Below are 22,020 nucleotides of genomic sequence, written 5' to 3'. Positions count from 1 at the left end.
GTTAGCTGTCCCTTTGCCATCTCCCTCCCCTATCTCTGTTAGTTATATCCTTTTTGTCTATGCATCTAAAAACATGTTTTGAGTAATGTATGTAGTTTCCCAAAACATGATCCAGGGTGAGAACTCCCTCCCCACAGGCATTGCATATCTGGTGTTTACGCCTTCTGTTCTCATAGTTGTACACTTACGTGATGTGGGGATGGTATGAGAACCGTGAGTCCAAAAAATAAGGCCTAGCTTCTAAATACATCCTTAGCCAGGGCAGTTAGACTCAGGCTAAGCCATTCCATTACATGAACATCCATAATGAACTAAAATGGAACTTCATACAGAATGGATAATAGCCAAATAAGCATGCAGAAAATTTAAAGCGTAGAACAAAGCAAAACCGGAGTTTATCGTTTAGCCCTTCAGATTAAACTATCCTTTGTACCTTTACGTTAGCATACTGTAGTTCAGAAATTCCCATAAGTGCTAAATAATGTAACCAAACCATGCTGCTTAGAAAACAGGTTATTGCTACCAGGCATTTTGAACTGCAAAAGCTGCCCCTATCAGATCTGAAGGAGGGGCCTACAGTTAGTGGTCTCAAAAGCTCATGTACTACAGCATTGGTTTTGGTTAGTACTTTTCAGTTCTTTTAAGAAAGTAGCTGGAACTAACTAGTTCAATCCATCCGGAGACAAGGTAACTTCAGTGAAAATTCACTAGTTGGGTCCAAATTTGTGGGAGGGGATGTGGATCATGGGCCTAAGGCCTACCCTAATGAACCAGTAAGAGTGAGGACATTTGTAATAGAGTCAAAGTTGAAAAGCGCTAAATAAATCTATGCAGACACTTGGTTTTCACTTCCTCCCTTGTTGGGCCAATAAAAGGTTTTTATCTGAAAGAGCTTGCCTACAATGGGGCTGAAACATCTCTGAAGAGGTATCCCAGCGATGGTTGCCTCTTTGGGAGCTGCTTCGAGGGCATTGGTGGCCAGTTATGTCATCCCATGTCATAGGTGAGATGGAGTGTCCTGTACACTCAGGGGAGAGGAATGTAGGTCTTGGTCATGGTTACAATGGGTTTAGTGAAATCAATTTTTTGTTATGCTTACGTGGTATAAATCAGTTGAGACTTTCTCCAATGAGACTACAGAATGAGGCTCAGCTGGGTGTTGGGGCTTTATTATTGTTGTGTAGACTTTTGTTATTAATTGTTTTAACTTGTATAGGGAGGGCAATTTTCAATGAGCTTTTCCTGCAAAAATGGTCTTTTACAAAATTAGCCACCATATATGTGGTTAAAGGTATAGGGACGGTAATTTCTAAATAGCCTCGCAGGCTTACATATATGCGCATATGCTGGCTCGCAAGAATGGATGCGGGTGTTTTATAACATATGCGCCCATGATATAAAATCGCCTGTATGAGCGTACATGTGCACACAGTGTTATATGGACGCCTGCATATGTGCGCAAATGCTGGCTGTACCAAATAATTGGGAGGGATTTTAAAAACAACGTGCGCTGACGCACTAGCTCTTGTTCCCAGTTTGTCCAGTTAATGGATTGGACTTCCCGACCCCCCTGTTAATTCGCCTCCCTTTTACCCTGACTCTTATAAGCCCACTGACTCGCCTAGTTCTTTTTAATACTTCCACGCCATCCATAGCAGAAGTAAAGTTACGCAGTAGAGGACCCTGGAATGCGCTTGTGCACATGAACACTTGTGTGCACCTTTCAAGTTTACTTCCCAGAATGCCCATGCTCCGCCCAGTCCCTGCCCCTTTTTTCACTTTTTGATTTGTCCACGTACCAGTACATATGTACATACGCGCATGCTTTTTAAAATCCGCACAGCATGCGCCTGCCTAAGAGACGTGCATACCTACCGGCTTTGGTACGTGCCGAGCTTTTTGAATTCACCTAATAGGTTTTACTGGGCTTTTGAAAATTGCTACTATAGATGATTACTGCCTGAATTTGTATTTGTGTTTTAATTCATTGCATTTAAGCTTTTGTATTATATATTGTATTTTAACATGTTGTAGACCATTTGGGGTGAAAAAGTGGAATACGAGTGCAAGATTAGATTAGATTACATTCGATAGCCTGCAAAGACTTCATTTTTCTCTACAGTTACTAGAACTTTGCACGGGAGAAGCTCCCCAAAGTGAGCTCGCACAGACCTGGGCAAATAGTGACTGCAGTTCTATCTCCAGAGACTGAAGGGAACGCCTCAGATCCGTCACTTCAGTCTTGCTTGACTGACCTTGCTGAATGTCACTGGAAATCTGTTGGTTCAGATCACGGCACTGAGGGGGCAAAGCAAAAGAGTAAACAGAATGCGAGTTTAATTTTGAAGAAATGGCTTTCAGTTTTCAACTTTGCCTTCTAAAGTAGAGGAGAAGAGAAACCCTTTTTACCCTGTTGTTGAAAATCTCTTCGCATTCTTTCCGGTTGTTCTGCGCCAAGATTTCATACTGATCCCGCATGTCATTCAGAGCCTTGAGCAGGTCAGTGCCTGCTGTAGCATTCATCTCTACATTAATGTCTCCAAGAGTAGTGCCTGTCAGTCCTTTTTTGTCCTAGAAAGAGAGAGAAGGGGACCAAATAAAGAATTTTTCATCTTGGCCATCAGGTATTCACATTTTAGTTAAGAACTTGGGTTTGGTGTACAGGGCAGGTGTTGAAGCTTCTTGTGTTCTTATACTGTCACAATTTAATAACATGAGAAATATTTCATAATATATTAGTACCTAGCCACCCATCCACCATTACCTTAGGAAGCTCTCATCTCTCAGACAGTGACAAGTGGATGGAGCCAACATGTTTTATTTGGATGGGTGACTAGGGGGAAGACGGCTTTATGGTTTCCCCGACTGCAATGATCTTCAGGATAATGCTAATCTTTGAGCGTTGGTAGCCAAACTGTGAACAGTTAACAGATTCCAGGAATGGGCGTATTTGATAAATGAACTGGGCATTGATCCCACCCATTGTTGAACTCTTAGGAAGGTTGAGAAAAGTGCATAAAGCAGTCACAAGCCTGTCCCAAAATTCAGTACGGTGCAGACTGCATTATGTGATTAAATATCATTTACTCAGTGCCATGACAACTTCATAATTGTGACATTGTACCCAGTCTCCACGAGCATGTAAAATGTACACATTATTGGCCATATATCTTCATATATTATTCATCTTTGAAATAGCATTGCATCATACTCTGTAGAGATGTTGTAGCTAATTTCTCTTTTTACTTGTGGCAATCAGATAACCAGAATCTAATTATAAGATAATAGTTGGTCTCATAACTTAAAGGCTGGGAAAAATTGTGGGCTTTAAGACATGTAATGTAATTTAAAAACTTGGTTTATTTATTGGTATGGTTTTATTGTGCTTTCTGTATTTTTGCTTAAAACCAAGATAACAGTTTTTCTTACTTTGAATTTGATCTGCCCAAGTTGCAGAGCAAAACAATCCTGTACTTTGTAGCTTCAGGCGTTTCTCAGAACTTGATGGGTGTTATCAGTACAGAGCAATGCATAAAAAAATGGGATGGGCATGGGTTCAAAGGTGGTTGCAAAACAAGTGCCTCTCACCCTGACCCCTTTTAAAGCAGGGTCTATGGCTGCTCTTCCCCCTCTCCTTATTGTTCTGTCTCAACCAGCTATTGCTCTTCTGAATCTAGGAGAGAAATGAGTGGGGATGACAACGAAAAGGCAGATGGTACGTTAAGGTATTTCTTTCTCAGGGGCAGTAGAGAACATTTCCAAAAGGTGTACCCGGAGAAAAAAAAAAGTATAGGGCATTTATTTTTCGAAAAATTGAAATTTGTGGGATATTTTTTTTCCTAAATTTATTTCAGGTGAATGTTAAGTTAACGTAATCACTAGAGAACAGAGGAGAGACATTGCCAAATTGCTCTGCATCTCTCTACTGCAAGCAATCAGGAAATAGTCCTACCTCCTCGTGGTTCTTCTTGAGTAAGGCGAGCTCCTCGCTCAAGCTTTCCACCTGCATCTCCAGGTCAGACTTGTTTACAGTCAGCTCATCCATGACTCTGCGCAGGCCGTTGGTATCAGCTTGTACCGCCTGGTGTAGGACCTGCTCATTCTCATACCTGAACAAGGAAAGAAAAAAAAAAAAGAAGAAGCATTTTCAATAGAAATGGATTCATCTACTGAATGTTTTTTTCTTGTAATTCCCAACATTGTGTCTAGTACAGATTTTCTGCTCCATATAAAACCTTTTTCAAGGAGATGGTTGTGGTGTTTCTTACATACAGAAATTGTTGGATAATGTATTATCTAACTTCATTAAAACTCTCCTTTGGATTGGGATCCCTGTAGTAATGCATGAAACCATCACACACAAGCTTCCCTTTGCTGTTTAAGTTTGCATAGACAGGAATACTAGCATTATTCTAGGGCTTGTTTGGATTTTGAAAATATAATTTCGGGTAGCCTTGGTAAAAAAGTGCTTTCACAGAAAAAGAAGATGAATTTGGTTGCTTTCATCTTTCCTGGAGGGGGGCGGGGTGGATTAGATAAGCTGCTATTATGACAATGGCTTGTTCCACTCACTTCAGCCTGAAGTCGTCGGCTGCCAACCTGGCATTGTCAATGTGTAGAATCAGCATGCCATTTTCAGTGCATAAATTGAAGATCTGGAAGACAGGACGGAGCAAAAGATGTCATACTGCTGCTCCTGGCAATACATTATGGTAACTGAGGGCAGATTAGCTAGTAGCCTAGTTTTTCTTTTTAGCTTGAAAATACAACTACATCCTCCTACCCAACCCATCATCATCATCATCGTTTCATTGCATCGCGCTTTTCCAGCTAAAATAATTCAGAGCATGTTCTAGAGAACTAATGTTACAGTGCAATCTTTGAGAATACAGTAGTTTGCTGAGGTAGCTGTCTACAATGAGAACGCCAGATATTAATCTCAGATCGGCAAATCATTTTTGTCAATTATAATACTGGGAGGAGGTCTGTCTTAGGATTTTCGTGCATAATTGCCTTTCTCTCAACATTTTATTACAGATTATTTATAAATTAAATGTTATTTGTTCTGACCTCTATAAAGCTTAATGTGATTATAAGTGAGATATTAAGTAAAAGCATCAAATTCATGGTTGAGAGTAGCCACATTTGGAATTACGGTACCTTTTTCGAGTTGGTCTACATGACTGCATGCAATGGATCAGATGCAAAATGTTGATAATGTTAAAATTCACAGGTTGACATGAACGAGTTGTGTTAAATTAATGAGGCTTAATGTACAATGCAGCTTTTCTGATAAGTGTGAATCCTTACCTGATCCCTTAAATCTTCAATTATCTTATAATAATTGCTATAATCACGATCTGGTCCACCAGTGGATCCTCCAGGATGGTGCTTCTCATACCACTCTTTGATCTTAACCTCCAGCTCACTATTTTTCGTCTCCAAGCCATTTACCTTCTCCAGGTAGTCAGCCAGACGGTCATTTAGATTCTGCATGGTCTCCTTCTCATTGCCAGATAAGAGGCCTTCACCACCAGCAAATTGGCCACCATAAAAGCCACCCTCTCCAAATCCACCACTACCAAACCCACCTTGATTACCAGCATAACCAATGCCAAATCCGCCTTGGCCACCAGCAAATCCAGCTTGGCTAACACCATAACCACCACCAAAACTCCCACCCTGGCCTCCACCAAATCCAGCTTGGCTACCATAACCACCACCAAAACTCCCACCCTGGCCTCCACCAAATCCAGCTTGGCTAACACCATAACCACCACCAAAACTCCCACCCTGGCCTCCACCAAATCCACCACTTCCTCCGTGGCCACTAAAGCTGCTAAAGCCTTCTCCTCCAAAGCCTCCTTCAAAGCCTCCTCCATAATTCCCCACTACCCTTCCACTAGCTTTCTTAATTGATACCCTGCCAGCTTGAAAAGCCATCGTGCCCCAGTAGAGATGCTCCTCTCCCAAGTGTAGAAATGTAGCTCCAGAGGGGAGTGTGATATATGGACAGCTTTTAGTCTTTATATATAAAACTGGGAGGGTGTGTCACTTTTTGATCCCATTTCTCTTAATGCCAGCTTATTATTTCTTGTCTATAGATCAATTATCATTATTAATAAGCGTACTTCGCTATGCCTATTTATACATTTGCCCTTAGGATGTTGGTTATCATTGGATGGGAGATGGGTGCAGCAGTGTGAAACTTTGACTATATATTGGCTTCCCTAGTTTGATCATGGGGAAGCTGAGTAATTCTATTTTTCTCTTTATTTCATGCACTCATGCTTGCATTCTTGTGTTTTTATCCACCCTTTTTCTCTTTTGGCACTCAAACTGATATTCCAAGCTGATGCATGCTAACCGAGTCTTCCCAGTCATCATTGTTCAGCTGGAATTATTCGTCTTCTCATGCCCTCTTACCGCTGTAATAGTTCCATATTGCGTGACGCGCTCATGAATTATGGAGGTAATTTTCAATAGCCTACCAAGGTAGCTTCCCTTTGAAAATAAGCTGCAAGTGCCTGCATCCCAATGGTCTGTGGACTGGATAGCTGCTGCAGCTGCCGGGGGCTGAGTGGTAAAATAAAAGTGTGAATCAAATGCATGTGGACTGTTTTCCCATCCCCCACCTAAACGCATCCTAGGGATGCCACTTTTCACTCAACTTCTTACCCAAAATAATAAAATAAGTAAAAAGATTACAAAAATGAGTTATCTGTTAAATTGAAACATAGAGGGTCGTCCTCCTGATGTATTTTACAATAGAAGTAGGGGCATTGAAATAATTCCTTTTACATATCTTGCTTAACCTCCATCTCTCTAACAATAATGCTGAGAAGAAGGAGTGATACAGTGCTCCAGTGTCCTTCCATTGTAATACTGCAAGAGTGAGCTAATCCCATCCGCTAGGGTCCATCTCTAGAAGCGAGACCGTCACTCCCTTGATGATGGTGGAACTGCATCGCTTTTCCTGCTGCTTTGCTGTGACCTCACACAGAGGTGCCAGGTCAGAGGCTGGAATTCGGTTACTTCCAAGTGACTCAGACTGGCCACTGTTGTAGAAAGCATGCTGGGGGGGATATCAATGGACAACTGGTCTGATACGCCCTGGCACTTCTTCTGTTCTTATGCCCCTGCCTTTTTTGACTAGGGCTTCAGCACAGTTTGACTTAGAGAAGGTTCTCCTGCTACTTCAGAGCCCTCTGCTTGCTCTTGTTACCTAATGCCTAATCCGTTTATTGCTTTGTATTATTCAGAATGGGTGTTCACTACTTTCAGTGCCCGATGCTAGGACTACGCCCTGCTTGCCAGCAGGAAACTGGAAAATGCTTGGCTGGGAGAAAGAAACACTTTTTTTTTTTTTTTTAAACTGTGATAAACACAGAGGACTTTATTTCCAAAACACTTTTGCCATAGATACAGAGCAGGAGGAACCTTTTGAAAAAAAGAAGTTTACAGATTGTGCTTCCAGTGGTTGCGGCAATGAGTAGGTTTGGTAGCCAGGGTGAATAGTAGATGTCGCAGCTCGATTAACCCAGGTTTAGGCTGCGTAAAAGGTTTTGAGAGAACCGCAAACCAAAGATACAAATAGGTAACACATTTAAATTGCAGGATTCTTTGGCAAACTTGCACTTCCCTTTATGACCACTGCAGGCCTTCTTCTAGTTAGTATATAGTAACACAAGCTTTAGAGCTGCATGCTTTAACTAAAATGTAGGGCGGCCAATGGGGAGCAATGCTCTTCTTCCAGTTGCTTAGATGGATGTGGCCATTGGTTCAACTGGACTAGACTAGGCTCACCAAAAGTGACAACATATTACTAATATTATAGAACCAATAACAATGCCTGTAAAATGCTCAAATCAAAAAGGTCTAACTTTTTCTGTTTCTCAAAATACAAAAGAAATAAGCCATAGAAATACATATTCCCAACTCCTAAAACACGCATGAAATGTATAGAACATAAGAACATAAGAACATAAGAACATGCCATACTGGGTCAGACCAAGGGTCCATCAAGCCCAGCATCCTGTTTCCAACAGTGGCCAATCCAGGCCATAAGAACCTGGCAAGTACCCAAAAACTAAGTCTATTCCATGTTACCATTGCTAATGGCAGTGTCTATTCTCGAAGTGAACTTAATAGCAGGTAATGGACTTCTCCTCCAAGAACTTATCCAATCCTTTTGTAAACACAGCTATACTAACTGCACTAACCACATCCTCTGGCAACAAATTCCAGAGTTTAATTGTGCGTTGAGTGAAAAAGAACTTTCTCCAATTAGTTTTAAATGTGCTACTTGCTAACTTCATGGAGTGCCCCCTAGTCTTTCTACTATCCGAAAGAGTAAATAACCGATTCACATCTACCCGTTCTAGACCTCTCATGATTTTAAACATCTCTTTCATTTCCCCCCTCAGTCGTCTCTTCTCCAAGATGAAAAGTCCTAACCTCTTTGTCTTTCCTCATAGGGGAGGTGTTCCATTCCCTTTATCATTTTGGTCGCTCTTCTCTGTACCTTCTCCATCGCAATTATATCTTTTTTGAGATGCGGCGACCAGAATTGTACACAGTATTCAAGGTGTGGTCTCACCATGGAGCGATACAGAGGCATTATGACATTTTCCGTTTTATTTTCCATTTTATTCTCCGTTTTATTTTCCGTTTTATTCACCATTCCCTTTCTAACAATTCCCAAGGCCAACTCTACAGGTAGCTGAGGTGCCATCTTTAAATATGGGAGGCTGGTTTTTGGTATTTCGCATCTTTCCAGACAAACAGAAGAAATGTAAAGCTGCAGCCAGGATTTACTTTTACTGAACACTGGATGTCACTGTCTTGCTGCGGAATGGTCGCTGCATGCATTTCCCCCTGACTATAAATAAAATAGCTGTTAAAGGCATGCATTTAAAGAAGGGTTTGAGGCATGGGACAGCTCTGCTAATACTAGGCAATTAGTTTTCTTAATTGACTGTATAGTCATGGGCCCAATGAATAAAGCATAGCTAGAGAAACCTTTACTTCTGGGAAAGTCTAGATATGAGACAGGATACATTCCTGCTGGTAAGGCACTCTGACACTGCCCTAACTCGTCAGAACAGGTAGCAAGAGACCTTGATTAAGAAAGATGTGGGTGAATTGCAAACGAGCCCTTCAGCAGAACTGAAGCCGCAGGAGATATTGTAGTACGAGGAAAACTGTATCAGAGGCACGACTCTGCTTTGGCCTTGAAGCCTCCTTGACTGTGTAGAAATAAAGGTCGATAGATAAAGGAATGTGAATCCAGTACAAGAGTATGACAGTGCATATGTTTTATGTTTCTGAATGTATTGGCCTTTATTTCCTTGCATTCAAGTGGAGGAGCAAGGTGAACAGAGGATTGGATCCAAGATGAAAGATACCACCGCCAACCATCTGAAAAGAACCCAAATAAGCAAAACTCCCTGAAAAGGTAGGGGACCTGAACAACAACAACATCCCTAAAGGATGTCAAAGCAATCTTCTAGCAATAACACACAGTTCTAACTAGGGCATCAAATATTTGCAAATGCACTAATCGGAAACTGCAAAATGAGCTTGCACAACAACTACACAAGAGGAAGCAACTGATCCCAAAAGCGAGCCAGGAACCGCATTCTCAACCCAGTAAAAAGGGGTTATCTTTACATTTTTTTTGTTTGTCAACCTATATTTTCGTGCTGTGAAGGAAATGTTCATTTTCATCAGACCACTGGATTTTGTTTCTGTTTTGTAACAAGAAAGAAAAAGGAAAGACCTACAGGAGATGCACAATGTGGTCTTGCAGATGCAGCCTCCAAAGAGCCTGCCATATCAAAACGAGGAAAAAAAAGAGCTTGCCACAATTAGGCTTGATTTACAAATCTAGCCTAGAACTGTTGGGAAGAGCATACTTGGGCTTCCTCTAGGTGACGCTTGAAAACTAATGTTCTTAAATAGCCCTGTGTCACCCAAAGCTTAATTTTGCAAAGTAACAGAATCTGCTAGAACTGCTAACAGGGAGAGCAATTTTCAACATCCCGCACTGGGAATTGTCTAAGCCTATGTAAAAATATACAGAAAAAGGAATTGTGTGTTAAATAAATGAAATTCAATTTATAAACATGTTCCACTTTATTTTAATTATAATACAAGAGTAATCTTACAATAATTAAACTCAATAATGACATTGATTAGATGTCACTATACCCCGCACACTCATACATATCGCCAGTGATTAGAACACAGTAAGAATCCCTGTTCAACAAAGGTCATCGGTATTTCCCCAACACCGGGCCCGACTGTTTCTCCGATTAGGCTTCTTCAGGGGAAACTAATTACACTTAATATCCTTGCCCCTCACAAAAGAAAAATGTACTAAATTAAATCTCCAGACGGGTGCTGTATTTCACAAGGTCTTGCTAGAAGGTGCATTGCTTCAATGATTTAAGTAGACCTCTTAATCCTTTTCATCGTATCTCATGCTTCATATAGTCTAACTGATCTCATTAATCTAAAAACATAAAAATATATAAAGTTTAATCACCAAACATTCTAAGAGGTAGATTTTAAAACATGCGTGCGTCTATGTGCCGATTCTATAAAATGGGCGCGGCGATCCGCGCATGTTATAAAATACAATACTAACGCGCAGATGCGCGACTCGCATGCGGGGGGAATTGTTTTAAGTACGCGCGGCGACGCTATCAGGCTCTGCCCAGTTCCCTCCCAGTCCACTCCAATTAAGGAGCAGATTAGGAGGGAACTTCCCTAATTACCCTTCCTCCCTTTTCCCCCTCTCCACCCTGACCCCAAACCCCACCTAACTACTCTATATTTTTTTTTTATTTTAAAACTTCCCTGCTCCTTTGAGCAGAAGAAAGTTGCACGCGCCGGCCGGCTACCAGCACGGGCTTCCTCGGGACAGGGCCTAATGGCCACTGTTCCGGTTGGCTCCAGCCCCGCCCTGCCCAGACCCCGCCCCCAGCCCGCTCTTTCCAAGGAGCCCGGCACTTTGGCGCGCATCGGGAGATACGCGCGTGGCCAGGGTGTTTTTTAGAATGCGCTCGGCGCACGCCTGGCCTAGCCATGTGTGAATCCACCGGTTTTTGCGTGCACTGGGCTTTGAAAATTTGGGCTTAAGTGTGCTTGCTGCTCGATTCAAAAATATAAAATACACCTCCCGATTGCCTCTCAAAAGCCAAAATCAGAAATTCCAATATTGCAAGAAATGGCGTTTCCTGATCTATAAACCTACAAAATAAACACCATGGCTTTTCCTGTTCCCTTCGAGGCTGCTGTGAAATCGGAGCGGCTTCAGAGTGAACTTTCCTTCCGCTCCCCCCCCCACTTCCCCTCCCTTCCCCTACCTAACCCACCCCCCAGCCTTATGTAAAATCCCCCCCCTTACCTTTGTTAAATAAGTTGCGCCTGCCTCTGGGCAGGCGTAGGTTGCGTGTGCAGGCCAAGTGCCGGCGCACGATCCCCCGGCACGGCCGCTATGCCTCAGTCCCGCCCCTGCCACACCCCCAGACCACCCCACCCGCCCACTTCCCACCCACTCCCTGCCCCCTTTTTCAAGCCCCGGGATATATGCGGGCCCGGGGCTTGCGCGCGTCACTGGGCCTATGCAAAATAGGCTCGGCGCGTGCAGGAGCGGGTTTAAAAGGATTAAGCGCGTATATTATGTGTGCAACCCTTTTAAAATCCACCCCATGTGTGCAAATGCTTTCCGCTCCCCTACTGGAATGCCTATTTTTATTTATTTAGGTTTTTATATTCCACTTTTTCAGCACTTCAAAGCAGATTATATTCAGGTACTGCAGGTATTTCCCTGTCCCCAGGGAAATCTAAGGGTCTGATTTACACTAAGGCTTTTCTCCCATTCTGTGTCCATGGGGGAAATGCTTAGTAAATGAGCATCTAAGGCAATGGAGGGTAAAGTGACTTGCCCAAGGTCACAAGGAGGGACAGCAGGAGTTGAACCCTGGTCTCCTGGGTCGTTGCCCACTGCTCCAAATACTAGGTTACTCCTCCTAGAGGGAGGGTGTGGAAAGGCACAATCGTACTCAAATTATGCTTGCACTTTTCTCCTTGCAACCTCTTAGATAAATTTATAAAAGCCAATTTACACGCATGGGCTCCAGAGGAAGAGTGGGTGTCCTGGTTTCCTTGTTACAGCCTCAGCCATTCCATTTCCCCTTCTTATTACAATACTGCAGATCTCAGCCAGTCTCCACCCCCCCGATTGTCTCTGTTGTCCCCAGCCTGCTGCTGTGAGGAGCTTCCTTGCAGCCCACCCTCTCTGTGAGTGTAATAACAGTGACTTTCCCTTCCACCAGTTCCTTTTCCTTCTGATACTGTCTCCCTGGTTCATGCCTTAACTTCCTTAACCTTGGTGACGGGGAAACCCCAGTAAGCCAGCGTACGGTGCTACACCTGGTCTTGAAAACGTGACAGGAGCCGCACCTTTCTGCAAAAGAAGCTTTATTTTGTGTGACCTACAGCAGAGGCCAGCCCTGTCTCTGGCTGCCCTGTCACAGACTGAAGCAGCTATTAAAAAAAAAAAGTGTTTTATTTTTCTTGCAATTAATCCATTTGTTTTGCTTCGGCTTCCTCCCCAGCCATCATTCCCAGAGATCGCCCTGATGCCAGGCTGTGACCTGTCTCACAGCCTGCCTGATTATAGGTGTCCCATGGGAGTGTCTGTCTGGGATTCACAAGTCTTTTCTTGCCACAAAGGGTGAATGTGTGCTACACCATGGCCAAAACTGCATTTTGGGGTAGATTTTTAAAAAAACCCACGCGTGCATCCATGTGCGTGCAGTTCCCAGCACACGCGCATCCATGTGCGTGCAGTTCCCGGCACACGCGCGTCCATGTGCGTGCAGTTCCCGGCACACGCGCGTCCATGTGCGTGCAGTTCCCAGCATGCGCACCTCGACGGGGCTATTTTATAACAGGCGCTCGTCAGCGTGCACGTTATAAAATCTGGTTCCCACGCATGTGCAGGCGGTTGGGCTCTTCTGTGCTTGGGGGGGGGCATTTTTGAAATTGTGCGCAGAGATGCAATTTGCCTTTTTCCCAGTTCCCTCCCAGTCCGCTCCAATAAAGGAGCAAACTGGGAGGGAAATTCCCCACAGCCCTACCTGGCCTTCCTCCCTTTTCCCCTCTCCTCCCTACCTTTTCTTTCTTTTTTTCCTCAGCTGCTGTAAGGAGCAGTCGTAGGCTCCGGGTGCCGGCTGGCTGCTGGCCTGCACTTCCCCAGGACAGGCCCTAATGGCCGCTGTCCCGGCCGGCCCCACCCAGACCACGCCCCCGGCCCACCCCTTTTCCCTCGGCCCGCACTTCTGCGCAATCCGGGGGATATGTGCGGGGCCGGTCCGATTTTAAAACGTGCTCGGCACGCGCACAGGCCCGGCCTTGCAAGTATCCCTTAGTTTTATCGCATGCAGCGCTCTGAACATCTACTTCTTTGTGTCACGGACGTGGGACGGGGGGAGTCATTGGCAGTGGGTTACAATTTCTTTTCTAAAAAGTGCAGAAAATACTATGGTGATTTGGTAGAAGTGGATTTTAAAGAGCGCAAACATTCCCTTTGAAAACTGGTGCAAAGACCACAGGTAAAAAGTATACACAGGCTTAGGGCCAGTGCAGGCAGCTTGAAAAGGATCCTCTTTATTTCTTTTTTATTTATGGAGACATTTCCTTTTATAAAGGTTAGAAGTCTTCCCCACAGAATCCACACTGTCATACTGCTTTACGTGTATCAGTGTGATTCCTGTGTGAGGCTCTAACGAAGATGCACTCTTCATCGTCCATGCTGTGTTCCTGCGTTACATATATAAGTGTGACCTATGTGCAGCTCTGATGAAGATGAACTGTTCATCGTCCATGCTGTGTTCCTGCTTTATGTGTGTCAGTGTGACCTGTGCGGAGCTCTAATGAAGATGCACTCTTCATTGTCTGTGCTGTGTTCCTGCTTTATGTGTGTCAGTGTGACCTGTGCGGAGCTCATTGTCTGTGCTGTGTTCCTGCTTTATGTGTGTCAGTGTGATGCCTGAGTGGAGCTCTAATGAAGATGCACTCTTCATCATCTGTGCTGTGTTCCTGCTTTATGTGTATCAGTGTGACCTGTGCAGAGCTCCGATGAAGATGCACTCTTCATCGTCTGTGCTGTGTTCCTGCTTTATGTGTATCAGGGTGATGCCTGAGTGGAGCTCCGATGAAGATGCACTCTTCATCGACTGTGCTGTGTTCCTGCTTTATGTGTATCAGTGTGACCTGTGCGGAGCTCATTGTCTGTGCTGTGTTCCTGCTTTATGTGTGTCAGTGTGATGCCTGAGTGGAGCTCCGATGAAGATGCACTCTTCATCGTCTGTGCTGTGTTCCTGCTTTATGTGTATCAGTGTGACCTGTGCGGAGCTCCGATGAAGATGCACTCTTCATCGTCTGTGCTGTGTTCCTGCTTTATGTGTATCAGTGTGACCTGTGCGGAGCTCATTGTCTGTGCTGTGTTCCTGCTTTATGTGTGTCAGTGTGATGCCTGAGTGGAGCTCCGATGAAGATGCACTCTTCATTGTCTGTGCTGTGTTCCTGCTTTATGTGTATCAGTGTGACCTGTGCAGAGCGCTAATGAAGATCTGCTCTTCAGCTGCCTGTGCTCTATTTTGTGATTTACTTGTATCACTGTGAAAGTTGCTATGATATTGTGTTACATTTACACGCATAACTCCTTTGGAAATTCACCTTGTAAGTGTTAGTAGACATCACATTTACAAAAGTTGTATGCTAACATAATTTTAACTTTGGATCCATCCCTTTATACATAAGGCACATGCTTAGGGCTCCCTCCTACACTCTGCTTTCTAAGCAGCCATACAGATGATATTCTGAAAAGGCACAAAAATAAGGAGTTTTAAGTAAAATATTATGCTGTTATGGTGACACTTATTCAGTGAGGTGTGGACTGCACTGTTTGCATATTCTTTGTAATGTTTACTCTTTAAATGACTTTTTTCCCTAGGACACATAACTACAGAGTGTATTGGCTCTGAGTGATGTATTTATTTATTTGCTTTGCAACGGAACATCCACAGCATTTGTTTTTGTCAAAGTAGTTTAAGAAAGAAAAAGAGCTGACAGTTTAATTGGGTGGATAAGACCTATGTGTGTGCTCTGGGATCCTGGTATGGGCTACTGTTGCTATTTCGTTTTTCAATTCCCAGCCTCACTATGCAAAGTTTCCCAGCTGGGACGTTCACAAGGTTCATCTTATTTACCAGCAATGCTGTGGATGGCAGAGCCCAGAGATAATCTCATAGGAATATGCCAGTACCACTTTACCGAAAGAGCCTTTGCACTGCTTGTTTTAAAGACAGCGAGAAAGATGAATGCAGGAGGGTGGCAGTTGGCTCAGAGCGGCAGCTCTTGGATGTCTGGGAAATGCAGATATTTTTACTTAATGCGACAAAGTTGAGATTCTAAAAATCTGACAAGTACATTTTCAAAGGGCTACGCGCGTAAAATTTGGGGTTTATGTGTGTGGCCGGGCCTTACGCGTGCTGCGCACATTTTACAATGGGCCCAGCCACGCGCTTAAACCCCGGTACGTGCAGAAGTACAGACCAAGGGAAAAGGGGCAGGCCGGGAAGCGGTGTCTGGGGGGAGGGGCAGGGCGGGGGACAGGCCGGGACAGCGCGCTGGCAGCCGGCCCACACACGCAGATTACTTCTCCTCTGGAGGAGCAGTAAGTATTCAAATAAAAAAATTTGGGATAGTTAGGGTAGGTTTAGGGGGTGGGAAGAGGGAGGAAGGATAGAGTTAGGTGCAGGAAAGTTCTCTCCCAGTCCGCTCCTTGATTGGAGCTGGGAGGGGCTTGATTGCATCGCCATGCGTTGCTTTGTAAAATTCCCCCTCCCCGTGGACGCGAGTCGTGGGCTGCCCACCACCTATGCACGTGCGGATTTTAAAATCCGGCGTGCATGTGAGAGCGGCCATTGGATTTTATAACGTGCACGCCGGCACAGGCACGTTATAAAATCAGCGCGTCCACGTGCGCGCACCTGGAACTGCGCGCACCTGGACGCGCTGATTTTATAACGTGCACGCCGGCACACGCACGTTATAAAATCAGCGCGCCCATGTGCGCGCGCCTGGAACTGCGCGCACATGGACGCGCGTGCACTCCTCTGAAGATCGACCCCTGAGAATATAGCAATTGTTGCGGAAAGATTTTTTTTGAATTGGAAATGAAGCAGTGTCTATGGATTGCTTAATGCTAATTATGCCAATTAACTCATTCTTAAGCAATTACTTGCAATATTAACTTGTGATTTGCTTTTATTATCCAGTCGCAGCTTGTGTGCTGTTGGAGGGATGGCTGCCAATTTTCCACTGGAAAATGACTCTGCCAAGGACAGCCCATCTTGTTTTCACAAGAAACATGGCCAACTTCCAGAACAGTCGACATATTTGAAGGGGTTTGTCCAGCCAACTTTGAGTTAGCCAGACAGACCCCAAGATCTGACTATCTGTCTCCTGTATCCAGATAAATTTTATTCAGCTAAGACATTAACCAGGGGCATAGCCAGAAGTGAATTGTTTGAGGGCCTAAGGTTAACATGGGTGGGCTCTATGGGCAACCCTCCACCACCCCATCCTATGTAGGTCTTCCCTGCAGCAGTTGCAAAGTCCTTTTCATTTTTGTCAACCTGTATTTCTATTCTCTTCATACCCTGTCTCCGCTGTGTCTCACTCTCTCACTTTGGTTAAGGCAACTACTTTATACAGGTATTCATCTATCAGGCTTCTGAGGCGCAGTTATATAACAAGCTTTCACCCAGCCAAGGCATTCATAAACTTTGCAAGGGCTGAGAGGAGAGAGGATATACAAAGACTTTGATGTCCTCAAACTTTCACATGTCAAGGCCCTGGGCAGAAGTGTTTCCCATTCTAGTTAGCCTCATGAAGGCTCAGGGAATCATGGGTTGGCAGTGATTTCAGTGCTTCCAGGACATCTAACTGCTGCACCGTTAAGGGGGTGACTCAGATGTGACCTTAATCTGCTGCTAAGGGTGGGGATGAGAGCCAAAAATGAGGGTTACAGGCCCCAGAGGCCTACTGTGGCTATGCATCCATCATTATTTTAGGGAGCTAGTTAAGATTTTCAGAAGACTTTGTAATGCGAAAGTGGAGAAGGAGAGACCATATAACCGACACTCTAGCGGACTTACATTGGCTACCCATCGAACACAGAATAAAATACAAAGCCTTATGTACCATATGTAAACTAATACATGATGAAAAAGCCGACTGGCTAAACACAGCACTAAGAGTGCACGTCCCACACAGAAACCTTCGTTCAGTAAATAAAGCTCTCTTACCCATTCCTTCAGTAAAGACGGTGAGACTAACCCAAGTGAGAGAGAGGGTCTTATCTTTAGCAGGCCCCACACTTTGGAATACAATGCCTCTAGAGATCAGATTACAAAGAGATCTCAAACCTTTAAGAAAAGTTTAAAAACATGGCTTTTTAAACAAGCATTCTATAAAGAGACCGGAGAATAGAAAATATACAGGGATAGGCAGAAGAGCAGAAGCACACTGCATTACTCTCAGAATGAGCAACTCTATTTCACAACAAACAATTGTAAAACACAGAGAATAGGAATTTTACTTGTGATTAGTACCTTACATGACCTACTTCACTAAACAATTGATTGTTTTTTCTTATGATATATTGTAACTGTACCTTTTGCGGCACCTGTTAGAATGTACTACAGTACACATTCAACCACCTTAATTTATGTGCCAACATGTAAACCGTTGTGATGGTATTTAACTTAGTGACGGTATAGAAAAGATTTTAAATAAATAAATACATCAAAACAACCCCCAATAAATTGATAAATGTGTGTCAATATGTACACTGGACATAGCTTAGCACAGTTTCAGCATAAGAATTATTAAAGCCTGAAACACTGTCTCAGCACACTGTCTCTGGATGTTACTGATGAGCTGATGAGATAGGAGGCAAGAGACATTTAGTTCCTCTAACATTTGTTGTTCTAAGAGAGATCATTGATGAGAGCCAGTGTTCAAGAGACTAGTAGAGGATATCTCCCTAATAGCCATAGCTATAGCCATAAATCTTACTGTAACTGTGCGTCTTAATTGCTATAGTTTGACAACTCGGGATAGCTAATGTCAGAGCTATGGGTGCACATTGAAACACCTAACTTGAAGACACTGAACTAAAATCAGAGAGAATAAGATATATATAAAGCTGTGTGCAATGGTACGATGTTGAATGAGCCACGAACAAGAGAGCAAATAGCTTCTATGTGTGGAATTCCCAGCTTCATACAGTCCCTTCAATTTGAGAATACACAATTCCATAGCAGGAAGGACCTAAGAGGAGAGTATTCTTTTTATAATATCTTTTCTTTATTCTTATCTCTGTGATTGCAATCTTATTTACTTCATTAATCTATGTAATGCCTACTGTGATGTGTGCTTGTATTGATATTCTTTATGATATTGTTTCTCTATACTGATTTCATATCATATATTTACAACATTTAGTAAACTAACCCCCTCATTTATCAAAATGTGCATGCGATAGCACCATATCGTATGGTGTGATGCAAATCCGAAAAAGAGGGGGAGTTAGGGGTGGGTTTACAATGTCCTATTACATGGGTTTAATGCTGATGTCTCCTCAGAGGCCTAGTTTTAGGGGAGAGAGAGAGAGAGAGAGAGAAAGAGAGAGAGAGCCTAGCCTAGCCATAATGCCCTCTCCCTAGACAGGTATTTATATCCCTATGGGAGGCCCACCTAGTAACTCGAAGTGAGGTTTAGGTATTAGTGTTGGGGGTTAGAGGCCACTTTGATGAACAGAACAGTGCTCTCTTGTGAAGATTTGATGAGCTTCGGAGTGAGGAAACCCACTCAGAGATGAGATTTGTGCAATGTTCTCTCGACCTAGCTTGATGTTACCCAGGTAGAGATTCCATCAAGCTAAGTCGAGAGAACATTGCACAAATCTCATCTTTGAGTGAGTTTCCTCACTCTGAAGATCATCAAATCTTCACAAGAGACTACTGTTCTGTTCGTCTTTCTCACTTTGAATGTCAAAGTGGCCCCTAACCCCCTACACTAATACCTAAACCTCACCTCGAGTTACTAGGTGGGCCTCCCATAGGGATATAAATACCTATCTAGGGAGAGGACATTATGGCTAGTCTCTCTCTCTCTCTCTCTCTCTCTCTCTCTCTCTCTCTCTCTCTCTCTCTCTCTCTCTCTCTCTCTCTCTCTCTCTCTCTCTCTCTCTCTCTCTCTCTCTCTCTCTCTCTCTCTCTCTCTCTCTCTCATGGCAGAACATCATAGCTGGAAACAGCTGGAAGCTGGTCTAGTCCAGGGCTTGTCAGGCTGGACACAGGCTCGGAGCGACCTGGTGTGCATTTGTATGGAGCGGCACAACCAGGGAGGTGGCAGGCCGGCAGCGGAGCCTAACCAGCCAGCAGCCGAAGAAAGACAGGAGAGGCCCATGAGTGCACGCACAACTTCCACTCCTTCCCCCCCCAAGCAGAAAGATCAGGTACAGGAAGGTCCCTCAGTGGCATAAAGTAACATGCTGACGGAGTTCCTATTCCCTGCCAGCAAAAGTGATCTCCTGCAGTGCTGCCAAGTCACTGCCTCCAAGCCAGCGGCAGAAGAAGAAGCCTGTGGTTCCCTGGAGCCCGTGGCAGATGAAGAGGTCCAAAATGTGTGTGAGAGAGCAAAAGATTGGCCCTGTCACCCATGTAGGCTGACACAGGCACACACACAAACATAATGTATCTATGAGGGTGAGAGAGAATCATGACATCCTGTGTATTTCAGAGAGAGGGAGTATGTGCGAGAATGAATGTGTTATTGTGCATGTGTGTGAGAGAGAAGATAAAATTTGTGCGGCCCTACCTCCCCCAAACCACGACAATCTCAGGGTGACTGCAAATCAGATCCCAAGTATGGAGAGCAGATTTTTAAATCCTTATTAGTTTAAATTATTGGGTATAATTTGATGATTCTACTCTTTTTAAATATTTTTTAGGGGGAAATAGAACATTTTTTAATTTAATTTTTTTATTCATCAGATTTTTAAAAAAATTTTTGGTGTTTGGGAAATTTTCGATATTGTATTCATTAACTAGTTTGAAATATTCTTTTTATGAATATGACTTTACTATTATGATTATTGTTTTATATTTCTTGATTTTATTATTTCATGTTTCTATTTTTCTATTGTTGCTTTGCATGTAGAGGCTGGCTTGTTGTGGGTTGCAGTTCATTGCTTCTCAGCACGTTTCAGTTTATACTTTCTGATCTCTTTATTCTGTATTTGGTCAGGGTCTCTCTGTGTGATAATAGGACTAGGGGGCACTCCATGAAGTTAGCAAGTAGTTCATTTAAAACAAATCTAAGAAAATTATTTTCATTCAGCGCATAGTTATTTTCATTCAGCGCATAGTTGAGCTCTGGAATTAATTGCTAGAGGATGTGGTTACAGCAGTTAGTGTAATTGGGTTTAAAAAAGGTTTGGATAAGTTCCTTGAGGAAAAATCCATAAACTGCTATTAATTAATAAGCAATAGTATCTCGAGTTTTACCTAATGTTTGGGTACTTGCCAGGTACTTGTGCCTTGGATTTTCCCCTATTGGAAACAGGATACTGGATTTGATGGACCCTTGGTCTGACCCAGTATGGCATATCTTATGTTCTTATATTCTGCAGTTGTGACTGAGGTGAGGTATTTTGCTGGCATGTAAGTTCGGTGTAGGGCTAGATAGCAGCCTGGTTTCCTAATAAGAGTTTTTATTGGTGTTCTAGGGCCTGGTGTAATATGTGCAGTGTTGCCTTTTCATAGATAAGGTTGTTAAGGTTGTTTTTGTATGTGAGGATTACAGTATTGTAATGGTAATTCCGTTTAATCATGGCTTTCTGAGGGCCAAGCCCACATCCAGCATGTATTGCAAAAAGTCTAATTCCATAGGAGCTCCAAGGGTCTTTTTGTAGAGTTTTCTGGTCGGCACCACAGGAGTGCATGTAAATATACTATGCATGTTGTAAGTATTATTGCCTCAGAAGACTTTACTTTTGAATGTTCTTTTTAATGTAAAATTTGTTATAAATGCATAATTTAATTGTGTGTGTTTGTAAAGGGTGTGGGAGTGTGTATGTGTGTGTGTGGGGGGGGGGGGGGGAGGGAGCATGTGTGCAAGACTGTTTGCCTAGGACACCTAATACACTTCCTTATCCATGGGATCTGGGCATAAGGGTCTTGTCAGTTTTTAAAAATAAAGATTGCAGGATGGAGCTGGGCTTTATTTGATGGGCCCGGGACAGGCACTGAATGAATCGGGGAGGGGGCAACACAGGAATTTTTCGCACAGGGCAGCAAAAAACCTAGCACCAGCCCTGGCTGGACGAGACTGGATCTGAGGACTGGATACGGGAACAGGAGAGTAGTGAGATACTGAACAAGGACTGGGGCTGGATACAGACTAGGGCAAGCAAGGCAATGGCAAGGCAGGGAATAGGTAGTAGGAACTGAACTATGCAGGGCATGATAAGACCAGACAAGGCAGACAAGGACTAGACAAAGGCAACACAGAATAGAGAACACTGAGGCCCATTGGCCACTAGGCAAGGAGAAACATGGATTGGCCACAAGGCAAGGGAAGGCCTGAGTTGGCTGCAGAGCAAGGTACAAGGTAAGAGAAGGCCTGGAGGCCACAAGGCAAGGAGAAGCCTAGATAGGCCGCAGAGCAACATGCAAGGTAAGAGCAGACCTGGAGGCCGCAAGGCATGGGACAAGGTAAACGTTGCCAGGTTAGAGAGCCAAGGGTGACTCCATGAAGAGGCATCAAGGTACTGGCAAGTCTGGCCTAAGTAGTTCAGGAACTGCTGAGTCATGTGGCCAGTGAAGAGGTGGCTCAGAAAGCTTGGAGCAGAGCTCACTGGAGACCTCTGCT

The 22,020-nt window shown here is 43.8% G+C and overlaps 1 protein-coding gene across 1 annotated transcript in view; it reads right to left on the bottom strand.

Moving 5' to 3' along the window:
* The window catches only part of LOC115073649 (keratin, type I cytoskeletal 9-like), a 45,860-nt gene extending 39,862 nt beyond the window's left edge, over positions 1-5,998 (bottom strand). The window contains exons 1-5 of the mRNA XM_029572249.1: positions 5,311-5,998; positions 4,573-4,655; positions 3,953-4,109; positions 2,410-2,571; positions 2,173-2,298 (exon numbers count right to left, since the gene is read on the bottom strand). Of these exons, the coding sequence (XP_029428109.1) occupies positions 2,173-2,298; positions 2,410-2,571; positions 3,953-4,109; positions 4,573-4,655; positions 5,311-5,943 (1,161 nt within the window). The 5' untranslated portion in view covers positions 5,944-5,998. The remainder of the gene's footprint in view (positions 1-2,172; positions 2,299-2,409; positions 2,572-3,952; positions 4,110-4,572; positions 4,656-5,310) is intronic.
* Between the last annotated feature and the right edge of the window lie 16,022 nt (positions 5,999-22,020).

The sequence above is a fragment of the Rhinatrema bivittatum genome, chromosome 12, assembly GCF_901001135.1.
Source record: "Rhinatrema bivittatum chromosome 12, aRhiBiv1.1, whole genome shotgun sequence".
Lineage (NCBI taxonomy): Eukaryota > Metazoa > Chordata > Amphibia > Gymnophiona > Rhinatrematidae > Rhinatrema > Rhinatrema bivittatum.
Note: the sequence above shows the minus strand (reverse complement) of the source record. Positions and strands in the feature narration are given on the sequence as shown.